The sequence below is a fragment of the Mus caroli genome, chromosome 10, assembly GCF_900094665.2.
Source record: "Mus caroli chromosome 10, CAROLI_EIJ_v1.1, whole genome shotgun sequence".
Classification (NCBI taxonomy): Eukaryota; Metazoa; Chordata; class Mammalia; order Rodentia; family Muridae; genus Mus; species Mus caroli.
In genome coordinates this window covers 74,535,819-74,547,082 of record NC_034579.1, presented here as the reverse complement: position 1 = coordinate 74,547,082, position 11,264 = coordinate 74,535,819, and the positions used below count along the sequence as shown (strand labels likewise).

Genomic DNA, 11,264 nt, shown 5'->3' with positions numbered 1-11,264 from the left:
CCTGCCTCTGCCTCCCGAGTGCTGGGATTAAAAGGGTGTGCCTCCATGCCCAGCTGACTGCTGGTTCTCTTACTTTGCACATCTCTAGCAAACCAGCTCAGTGGCTGTTCTGTGTTCTCTTCCCTTCCAGGGCTTGGCTATGACCCGTACAACCCAGAGCTGCCCCAGCCTCCTGTGCAGAGGGAGAATGGTGCTCTGGGTCAAGGCGATGGCATGCTGGAGCTGGAGCTGGTCAACCAGGCCATCGAGGCCGTGCGCGGCGAGGTGGAGCTGGAGCAGAGGCGCTACCAGGAGCTCCTCGAGACTGCACGGGGGCACAGTGCTGGGCCTTCAGCCCTGGCGCCTTGCAGCCCTGCCACAAGCATAGATGACGATGACACCTTCTCATTGGCCCTAACTTACACGCCGGGTGGCCTGCTGAGCCCGGACGCTGCCTACCAGCCCACCCCATTGGCTGTTCCTGCCGAGCCAGGGCACAAGTACTCACTGGCCCCTTCAGACAGGAGTCAGGGCAGAGCTGCAGGAGGTGCTGGTGCCCTGGAGTATGTCCCCAAGGCTGTGGGCCAGCCGCGCCGCTGTGGCCGCCCTGTGTCCGGTGGCAAGTATGTGGTGGATAGTTCAAAACCTTCAACAGATCTAGAGTATGACCCACTATCCAACTACTCAGCCCGGCACCTTGGCAGGGCCAGTGCCAGGGATGAGAGGGCCACCAAGCGGCCGCGGGGCTCCAGGGGTGCTGAGCCATACACTCCTGCCCTCAAGAAGCCCTGTGACTCCTTCGGTGGCTGTGAGGCCAGGTTCTCAGACTCTGAAGATGATGTGGCCAGCCCCCCAAAGGCTGATGTTAGCAGCCCCAAGGCTGGAGCTGACCCTGAAAGCAAGATGCCTGGGAAGCCTGTCTCCAAGGAGGGCAGAGAGCATGAGGACGGTGGCCTGCGGGGCACAAAGGAGATGGCTGTGCAGTATGACGTGGAAGACCTTGGGCAGCCCCCCAAAGCACTAAACACAGTGTCTGTGGTCAAGCCTGGCTCCCCAGCCAGGGCCTCTCAAGATGCTAGGGTCCCCAAGGAAGGTAAAGCCAAAAAGAAGAAAAGTGGGACATCAGCCAGCCTCAGCCACAAGGACAAGGTCCACAAGAAAGACAAAAAGAAAGAGAAAGACCCAGCCAGGCCCCGAGGGAAGGAAAAGGTATGTGCGGACAAAAAGAAGCTGTCAGCCAGTAACCCCAGGGGGAAGGCCCAGGGGCCTGAAGGGACCAAGAAAAAGCCATCCTCTGCGACCACAGTGGCCAGCTCAGGGAAAGGGGGGTCAGGCCGCCCCTCCAGCACGGGACCCCAGGACTCTGGGCCTGGTCCCCGTGCACCACTGGCCTGGAAAGCTGGTAGTGCAAAGAAGATGCCATCAGGGAAGTTGGTGGAACGCAAGGCCCGCTCCCTGGATGAAGGAGCTCCCCAGGACACCCCTAAGCTCAAGAAACGGGCCCTGAGCCATGCTGAACTATTTGGGGATGAGAGTGAGGAGGAGGACTCAAGCCTGGGAGCGGGAGCACCCCGGGTCTGGCCCCCAACCCTGCCCAGCCTTAGCTCAGACTCAGAATCAGACTCCGACTCCAGCCTGGGCCTGGACGAGACAAAGGTGCCCAAGCGTCTCAAGGCCGCGCCGCCCGCATCCCCCGCGCCGCCCTCCCCATTGTCGTCCTCCTCCTCGTCCTCGGGAGCCAGCCAGTGTGCAGAGGAGGATGCGGACTACTTGGCCCTGGAGAAGGAGGTGGACTTCGATGTGGACCCTATGGAGGAGTGCCTGCGGATCTTCAACGAGTCCACCAGCGTGAAGACGGAGGACAAGGGCCGGCTGGCCCGGCAGGTGAGGGCACTGGCCTTGGCAGGCTAGGGCCCTTCGAGGGGACACTCAGTCCCACAGTCATCTCCAGCCGATTCCAGCCTCTGACCCAAGCAGAAGCCGCTCTTTCAGCACCGGCCTCTTATTAACTCCATTCAAAATTCAGGAACCCTCGGTGGCCGCCTGCTGCCCCCCTGCACCCTGCCCAGAATGAGGATGCTGGCTTTCTACCCACCCAGCCGGCTTCCCGTGGCAGCGTCCGACTGACTGTTCAGACTGACCAGCAAAGGGGTACCGGGCCCTCCCGCCCCACGCCTGCCTCACCACCTCCTGTCCCAGCTCCTTGGCCTTTCTTGCCCCTCTCCCCTCCTCCAGCTCTTGCTCCCTTCTAGCCACTAGGCCCCTTCCTCTCCTCACTCCCTGGCCTGCCTGGCTCAGGCCAGCCTTGACTCATCTGGGTGTCCCTCCTTCTAATGTCCCCATGCTGGCCACCAGAGGGCGCTCACCCTGAACAAACAAAAATGGACTTGGCCAGTTCGTTCCAGCCCCAGCCCGGAGGGATGCCCTTGACTGGCATTCCATATCTGAGCTGTCATCCTGGGCTGGGTGTGGGGGCAGCAGCAGGGACACGCCCACTTGTCCTCCTGTCCACAAGGCCTGGGAGGCAGGTGCTGGGGCCCAACCTTGGGCCGCAGGGTGCTGATCCTCCATAGGGCTCTCATTGGCAGGACCGCGTAGGGTCTGGCGGCAATGAGGCTGGGTGGGAAGGCAGGGGCTTGCCCCAAGGAGGCACCAGAGTGAGGAGTGCATGTGTGTTTTCAGCCACCCAAGGAGAAGGCTGAGGAGAAGACACATGCGGGCCTGACCACTTTGTTCCCGGGGCAGAAGAGGAGGGTCTCACACCTTTGCAAGCCAGGCAAGGAGGTAAGACCCAGATATGGGGATACAGGGCAGGCCTCTGGAGGAAGGAGATCTGCCACCACTGTCAGGCAAAGGACCCCTGCTGTCAGCCTTTGGTAAGCTGGTATCTGGGGCTTCATGTCCCATCCAGATCTGGGCACAGGAACAGTGCACGGAGGGGTGGGTAAATCCCCATGGGTTTTAGAGTTGAGTGAGCAGTCCAACCTCAGAGCCCAGGCTACCTCAGTTGTGGCCGGAAGGTGGTCAGGATAGTAGGGGAGGCCTGTGTGGGGCGTGGTGGCAAGCAAGGGCTCCACAAACATCCCTGGTGCAGGCTCCGAGGAGACATGAGCGCAGAGTACTGGTGGGCAGAGGAACATGGAAGAGGAGCTTCTGCAGCCTCTGCTAGGTCAAGCCTCGTCACCATGCTTGTCTGGAGTGCTCTGGGTGGGGGCTAGCTCTAGGATCTGTACTTTTTCAGGCAGAGGCCCCAAAGAGGACCCCCGTGGCTCCCCCAGCACGGCCCCCGACTGCTCAGGAGGTGTGCTACCGGCGAGCACAGCTAGCACAGAGGGACTCGGCCAGTTGGCTACAGGCCGCCCCGCGGCCAACTGAGAGGCTCTCCTCCGTGCACATCTCAGCGCCCGGGGAGAAGAGGAGGATTGCTCACGTACCCAACCCCCGACTGGCTGCTGGTAAGTCCTGACCCTGCCCTTTCTTGGACCCCTCACCTTGGCTTGTGCAGTATGAGAGGAAGCAGCGCTCAGAGAATTTGTGTTGTACCTGACCTTGAGCACCCTCCCTGGGCCTCCAGGGTGACTGGAGTAGGGACAAGATGGCCTGGAAGGTCTGAGCAGCCACCATCAGTGGGACTTGCCTGAGCGTACCTGGAGTGGATGGCAGCTTGTTGGTCAGGGGTGGGTGGTCCTGTCAGCTCTGCGTGGTGGTCCCAACCGGCCCTATTACCAGGCAGAGAGCCAGGGCCTGTGACCAAATCAGGAAGAGCTTCTGGACCTCTGCTTCTCCCTGCCTGTCAGGGGCTACAGTGCCCTGGATTCCGTGTTCTGTTGATGCCCACGGCTCATAGCTACATCTCTTGGTGGTTCCTGCCTGGGCTGCCATGGCACAGCCTGGGGATGTTCATGGCTGTGCCTAAGCAGGGCTTGTTAGGGGCTATTCCAGTTCTGGGACTCTCCGTGTCTCCCAGGCACCACCTTGACCTGCTTTGGTGCTCATGGTGTTGGTTACACCGGGCTGGGAGTTGTGCATGCAGATGTGCTCCTCCCTGTAGGGCGAGAGTGTACTGGTTATCTCTCTTGACAAGTACAGCCTTGGTGGGTTGGTTCCAGGAAGGATGGCAGGGGCAGCCTGGTCTGGCCCCTGAGTCCTCTCCAGAGAGTGACCCCAACTAGGGTCAAAAGTCACCGGTCTCAGTCCTTCAGTGCCGACAGGCTGTGATGGGCAGGTACTCCACACCCTGCATGTCAATGCAGGGAGAAGCCCTGCCCTCCTTCTGCCAGGGCGGAGACAGTGTATGGTTTGTGACCTCATTACAGGGACAGGAAGGTAGCCTGTCACAATGAGCAGGCCGGGGCATCCCAGGCCCTGTGGTCCTGTGCCCTGGAGCCAGGGCTACCCCTCAGACGTCAATGTCTCGGAGTCGGGGGCTGGAACATGTGGCAGAGGCCCCGACCACGCCCCACCATTCACCAGACTGCCCCGACCGTGGCATTGCCTGAGCCGGCCTCCACAGCCGCGTTGCCCTTCCCCACCTCCATGGACTTGCCCCAGAGCAGCTAGAATCCCATGTCCTTCCACACCCCGAGCCCGGTGCCCCGGCCCCCACTGCGCTGCGAGATGCGCGTTCTGCTCACACTCAACGACCGCAGCTTCCTGGTGCTCCGCAGCTCCGTCATGGGCCTACTGTCCTCCTGCACTCACGTCCCCTGTCCCCCGTCAGCCCCCACAGGTGCCAAGAGGGCGCTCTCTGCCAGCAGCAGCCAGGCGTCCCACGGCCCCGAACCTGGCAGCCAGCCACTGAAGACACGCACATTGTCAGGGATGGCATCTAAGACAACCACCACCGTCACCCCCAAGCGCATCGCCCACAGCCCATCACTCCAGGTACCCTGTACTCTGAGAGTCCATGAGCCTTATACTCTGCTCATATTGTCCCCAGTAGGATTCTGTGTTGGCCCTGTAGTATGTTCTGTCTTCTAGTACTGAGAATGAGTCTGAGCTTATACAAACACGGCAAGGTGCTTATGCCCAAGGCAGCCCCTCACTGGGGAATTGTAGGCAGAATCCACCCCTGGCCATGACTCTAGTCTTTCCCTCTGGAATTCATAGCTGGGCTCATGCACTGGACAGCCTATTCCTGTCTTCCCCAGAGGCCCTAACACCTTGCTGTCTTTCCCCAGAGTCTAAAGAAGCCCGTTATCCCAAAAGAATTTGGCGGCAAGGTTCCCACTGTGGTCCGCCAGCGCTATCTCAACCTGTTCATTGAGGAGTGTCTCAAGTTCTGTTCGTCCAACCAGGAGGCCATTGAGAAGGTGGGCCCTGGAGTGCACATTCCCTTCATGGGCAGGACTGCAGGCCCTGGCCATCGTGGCCTTGAGCTGTCGCTGGGAAGGTCCCATGTGTCTTCCTGGCTCTCCTCTAGGCATCTTGGTTCACACTGGCTGCCTATACCATGTCCTCGTGAGTGACAGGCTGGGCCATGTGCCTGACTCAGGCTGGTCCTGCACCAGCCACTGCCATCCCAGAGCAACCGATCCTACTGCCCATGCTCCTGGGTGCCGATCCTACTGCCCATGCTCCTGGGTGCCAGGTTCTGCCAGGACCTTAGGCTGAGCACTGTCTTACCCAGGCCCTGAATGAGGAAAAGGTGGCGTATGACCGCAGTCCCAGCAAGAACATATACCTGAACGTGGCCGTGAACACCCTTAAGAAGCTAAGGGGCCTGGTCCCCAACACCGTGCCCAACCTCAGCAGTGAGTTGGGGCAGCTGTGCAGAGGGTCTTCCCCAGAACTGGCTGTACATGGGCTTCAGCAGCAGGGATGGTCCCTGGTTACCCACACTTGGGCTACTGCCCAAGGTACCCTCTGCCCCCTCCCTCCCTCCCTTCCCCTCCTCCCCTCCTTCCTCCTCCCTCAGCACCCCACAGCCTCTTCACAGTGAGTGGCTGAGCGCTGCACATTAAGCTGGGGAAGGAGGGAGAGAGGGTTAAGACGTTTCATTATGTCCCCTCAAGAGGCCCCATTAAGTGGCTACCACAGTGGCGTGCTCGTTCGCCCCTGGCTCCATTAGTTTCTCCTCACCTCGGAACCCATTAGTCATGGACTCTCTAGCTGCAGCGTGCTCCTCACCCCTGTCCCACACCTTCCCTCAGCGATAGCAGGCCTGGTCTGTCCAACCAGAGCTCAGGTGGGGAGCTGCTGAGCCCCAGGTGACTTGCCCTGAGTTCCCATGACCCTTTGCCAGCTGGACTCTGTAGGCAGTGGGGGTAGTGCACATGCGGGGGGTGGGGGGCTGAGGTTGCAGCTGGCCACTCCCAACCTCCCGACTTTTCTGTCCTTCCTTCTAGAAGCCAGTGGCCGCAGGGTTGTGTCCCATGAGGTTGTACTGGGGGGCAAATTGGCAGCCAAAACCAGCTTCTCACTGAGCCGCCCCAGCAGCCCACGGGTAGAGGAGCTGAAAGGTGAGTAAGTGACTGCTAACTCATGCTTCCCTTTATGTCCTTGTCTGGCTGTCTGTCCTGTAGCACCAGGCCATTGTCCTAGCCAGTGTCCTCACCGCATACGTACATTCATGAATGTGTACATAGGTGCCTGCATATGTGTGTGTTTGCCTTTCTGTCTGTCTGTCCGTCCCCTTCTGGCAGCACTGACACTCAGTTGCCCCCGCAGAGACTGCCATGTACAATACAGTCATGTGTGTGTGTGCGTGCATACATACATTCATGAATGTGTACATGAGTGCCTGCATGTGTGTTTCTGTCTGTCTGTCTGTCCGTCCCCTTCTGGCAGCACTGACATGCAGTGCCCCTGCAGGGACTGCCCTGTACAGCCGCCTCAGGGAGTACCTGCTCACTCAGGAGCAGCTGAAGGAGAATGGCTACCCCTTCCCTCACCCAGAGCGCCCAGGGGGTGCTGTCATCTTCACAGCCGAGGAGAAGAAACCCAAGGACCGTGAGTATCCTCCCAGCATTGCCTTAGGCAGGAGACCGGGGTGTTAGCTGTCTGCTGTTATGGCACACAGTTCAGGGACAGGCACTTCATCATGCTCAGGGGGTACTAGGCTGCTGGCCCTTCACCCACTTGACCTCTCTGCCTGTCCATCTGTCTTCACACACAGCCTCCTGCAGAATTTGCTGTCGCTGTGGCACAGAGTACCTTGTGTCCTCCTCGGGCCGCTGCGTGCGCAGTGAGGAGTGTTACTACCACTGGGGGCGGCTGCGGCGGAATCGAGGTGAGGCTCGTGCCCACGAGTGCATGCCTGCTGGCTGCGAGGGCTCCTACCCATCTCACTCTGCCCCCTTCTGAAGCCCTGGCCCTGTGTAATCTTCGTGTTCCTTCTGAGCACAGGCTCTGCTTGTCTCACCCCTGCAGTGTCCCCGAGGGTGGGGACCTTCCCCAGGCCTGCATCAGCTTATGACACTGTGGCCTAGATCCTTTCCCTGAGTCTTTGTCCCTGACTGGGTGGGCAAGATGCCTGTCAGGTGCCCTGAACATCATTGCTCTCTCTCGCCAGTGGCTGGGGGCTGGGAGACCCAGTATATGTGCTGCTCAGCTGCCGTCGGCTCTGTAGGCTGTCAGGTTGCCAAGGTAAGTCCTGCTGTGTGCCACTCCCTGCCCTTGGTCACTGGACTGGCATTGAGGGACGCAGTTGAGTCCTATGCTCAGGCCCCATGTGGCCCCAGCCAGCCCTTCCTGACTGTCTGCACACTAGGCCTGACATAGGCACCTGCTCCTAGGCCTTATCCAGGACACAGGACTCCTCGAGAGTCATGCACAGCCATGCTGCTGACTGCTTGACCCCCTTGTTCCCCAGCAACACGTGCAGGACGGCCGGAAGGAGAACCTGGAGGGCTTTGTGCGCACCTTCCAGAAGGAGCTGCCCGAAGATGCCCATGCCGGGGTCTTTGCCCTCGACTGTGAGATGGTGAGTCTGGGATCACAGGAACCTGCATTCTCCCTGGGATGGTGAGGGAGTGAATCCAACTAAGAACTGGCAAGGGAGCCCCACACCTCAGGCTAGTGTCCTGAGAGAGGGGTCGGTCAGCCTGCTTGGGAAGGGTTCTCTGAGTTCCTAGCCTGTGGCTCCCTCTGCGTTGGTGGTTCCCGTGGTGTCCCTGACAGGGTCTCTGCAGCAGCCATAGCTAGCCACAGAGGGGAGGTGCGCTTGGGAAGTCGGCTGCATCTGGTGCCCATCTCTGTTCTCAGTCCTACACTACATATGGCCTGGAGCTGACCCGAGTCACAGTTGTGGACACAGACATGCAGGTCGTGTATGACACCTTTGTCAAGCCTGACAATGAAGTTGTCGACTACAACACCAGGTGTGTCCCGGCCTACCGCGGGACCCCATCCTCGTTCCCATCCTGCCCGGCCCGACGCCCCTCTTGCATCCGGCCCTCTGCAGGTTCTCAGGGGTGACAGAGGCCGACCTTGTGGACACGAGCATCACGCTGCGGGACGTGCAGGCTGTCTTGCTGAGCATGTTCAGCGCTGACACCATCCTCATCGGACACAGCCTGGAGAGCGACCTGCTGGCTCTCAAGGTCATCCACGGCACAGTGGTGGACACGTCTGTGCTGTTCCCACATCGCCTGGGCCTGCCCTATAAGCGCTCCCTGCGGAACCTCATGGCTGACTACCTCAGACAGATCATCCAAGACAATGGTGAGGAGCCAGGGCCCCCGGAGTGGGAGTGGGGGAGCGGGAGGGGAGGTATGGGAGTAAGGACTGTGCTGAGCATGTCTGCCCTGTAGTGGACGGGCACAGCTCCAGTGAGGATGCCAGTGCCTGCATGCACCTTGTCATCTGGAAGATCCGAGAAGATGCCAAGACCAAGCGATGACTCCCACCCAACATTACCATGTCACCCCCCTTCTTCCATCCCTGGCTGCCCTCAGCCCCGATGCCCTCGGCCTCTTTTCAAACTCTGTAATAAAACATGACAGCTGACCACGCGCCTCCCAAGCTCCAGCTGCAGGTCTGCAGTGAGCAGCCCAGAGCCGGGGCTGAGACCAACCCTCAGCCCAGCCCCACACCTGCCCAACGTGTCATCACCTCCTCCCCCAGTCCTGTCCCCTGGAGCCTGCTGCAGCCCAGGGCAGAGCTGGCCTAGCCTCTGTGCCCCAGTCAGGCGCCCCCACTTCTACCCCAGCCCACTGCTCCAGACAGTGGGCCCTGCCTTCTGCTTCTTTGTATATAACGCAGGCAACAGGACAAGCCCTCATGGTTTGAGACAGGGGTTGTCTTTTTTTACTTTATACTGTTATTTTTATTAATTTTTAATTTAAACCTGCTGACCCGCACACCTCCTCAGCTGAGGGGTCCAACCCTGGTACTGCTGGGATCCAGGGACTGAACCCCACATGGTCAGTCCCATGGGCCTGGATGTTTGCCCTGCCTTGTGGGGTAGCTTCCAGAACTCACCCTAGCCCACCAGGGCTCCCCAACCTCAGAACCAAGCCAGCCCCTTGGCCTGACCTTCCAGGGCCTCTGGGCTGTCATCCTGGGGGCTATTGCCTCCTCTGTGAGTAGAAACAGAATAAATGTTTGTATGAACTTTAGATTTCATAGTGTGTGGTGCTTTGGGGGCAGACAGGAACCCGACACACGCCCATGTGGCCTCTGTCCCAGTGGCCAGGGTCAAGAAAAAATGAAAATGATTTCCTTGCCAAAAGCAACTCTCACCCCATGGGCCCATGCCACCTAGCTGTGGGAACTCTGTGAGACAGCCCCAAGCTCTGAGTAGGCTGTGCCTGCTAGACTTCCCCTGAAGGCACCTTGCTGTTGTCCCTGATGCAGGCTGATGGCATGTCTTCACTCCTTTTTGCCTGTTATCTCAGTTACTCAGACAAGGTCCAGGGTGGAGACTGGGAGCCCCTGCCGCCTGGTGTCCTGAGGCAGGGCCTGGCCATCAAGGCCACTCTGTTCCCATGTAAGGAAACAAGTTTTGTAGCACTCACATCCAATGTGACCTCAGCTTGATTGGCTGCCTCTTGGCAGTTATCTGTGGGCAGAGTAGGCTGGCTGGAGTTAGACCCTGGCAGGATAACCTGGGTCTGATGGTCAGGGTCCTGTGGGAACCCAGTCCCTCAAGCCACTTGGAGGGACTGCAAGCCAATGGCTAGAGCAGCTTCCAGGGGCTATCTACATAGTGGGTATGCAGGGGCTACAGGGGCCAAGGGAGCTTCCTTGGCTAAGCTAGGCTTCCACCCTCAGGGGTTTCCTTGAGCACTTTGTCACCTCTTCTACCTTCTGTAAACAAGTTTTTAAAAACATAAATAAATGGTGCTGATGTATTCACAAAGCCCAGGTCCGTCGTGGGAGCTTTAGTGTGTGTCTCTGCCTATCTACTGTCCAGTTCGTGTCAGAAGAGCAGCCAACAAAAGACCTTTCTGTTAGCTAACCCTGGCTCTGAAAACCTCAGGCCTGCACTCAAGGGAGCCCTCTCCACTGTGATTACCCCCGCCCTCTATAAGTCAGGGTAGGGGATCTCCCCAAAAAAGGCCATCCAAAAGGATGTGAGAAAGATGTGATCAGACACTCACCGAAAGCTGAGTGAACCGAGTAGCTGTTTCCTCAACATGCTCCAGGGACTCAAAGCTTCCAGAGGTGTTGAACCTTCCAGTTTGCTATTCTGGTGGAGCTCGGTCCTGAGTGCCGGTGCCGTCCTTATCCCAGCCACCAGTTCATTCATTTTATGCCAGCATACACTGGCATACAGGCATACACAGCATACACTGGAGGCAGGAGGTGGACATAACCACTGAGGGCTAGGTTACAGGCAGGGCTGACTACAGCCTCTTCAGGGTGTACCCTGGCCAGCATCCCTGTACACAGGTATCAACATGGCCCATCAGTGACTTGTGGGCTCCCTTTCCCAGAAGACACTTAGGCATGACAGATAAATACAGACCTGGCTCAACCGTGCTCTCTAGTGTGCAACCTTCCCACTCTTAAGCCCCAATTCAGCAATGTTCAGTCGGGCTGGAGTACACTGTGCTTAGTGTGCTTGGAAGATGCTCTTCCCAAGTGCAGGCGATGTAGCTCAGTGAGGGCTGCTGTCATTATAGTACTCTGGAAGTAGAGGGTGGAGGATTAATCTGGCCCTGGCTGTCCTGGAACTCACTCTGTAGACCAGGATTGCCTCTGCCTCCCAAGTGCTGGGATGAAAGGCATGCGCCACCACTCCTGGCTGCACAATTAATTCTTGCTCCATCCATAAGCCTGGTTTGTAGCACAAGGTTGGCTATGCCCACAATGCCTGAAGCCACCTCACACGGCTCGGC

The 11,264-nt window shown here is 58.8% G+C and overlaps 1 protein-coding gene across 2 annotated transcripts in view; it reads left to right on the top strand.

Annotated features, from left to right (window-relative positions):
- Rexo1 (RNA exonuclease 1 homolog) overlaps positions 1-9,539 on the top strand; it is a 19,556-nt gene extending 10,017 nt beyond the window's left edge. The window contains exons 2-15 of one of the 2 annotated variants that reach the window (XM_021173974.2): positions 131-1,863; positions 2,662-2,763; positions 3,221-3,434; positions 4,700-4,863; positions 5,160-5,291; positions 5,609-5,732; positions 6,327-6,440; positions 6,769-6,930; positions 7,097-7,210; positions 7,493-7,566; positions 7,793-7,903; positions 8,185-8,300; positions 8,384-8,643; positions 8,733-9,539. In XM_021173974.2, the coding sequence (XP_021029633.1) occupies positions 131-1,863; positions 2,662-2,763; positions 3,221-3,434; positions 4,700-4,863; positions 5,160-5,291; positions 5,609-5,732; positions 6,327-6,440; positions 6,769-6,930; positions 7,097-7,210; positions 7,493-7,566; positions 7,793-7,903; positions 8,185-8,300; positions 8,384-8,643; positions 8,733-8,821 (3,509 nt within the window). In that variant the 3' untranslated portion in view covers positions 8,822-9,539. The remainder of the gene's footprint in view (positions 1-130; positions 1,864-2,661; positions 2,764-3,220; positions 3,435-4,699; positions 4,864-5,159; positions 5,292-5,608; positions 5,733-6,326; positions 6,441-6,768; positions 6,931-7,096; positions 7,211-7,492; positions 7,567-7,792; positions 7,904-8,184; positions 8,301-8,383; positions 8,644-8,732) is intronic. The other variant, XM_021173975.2, reaches the window with a different exon arrangement.
- Positions 9,540-11,264: the final 1,725 nt, after the last annotated feature.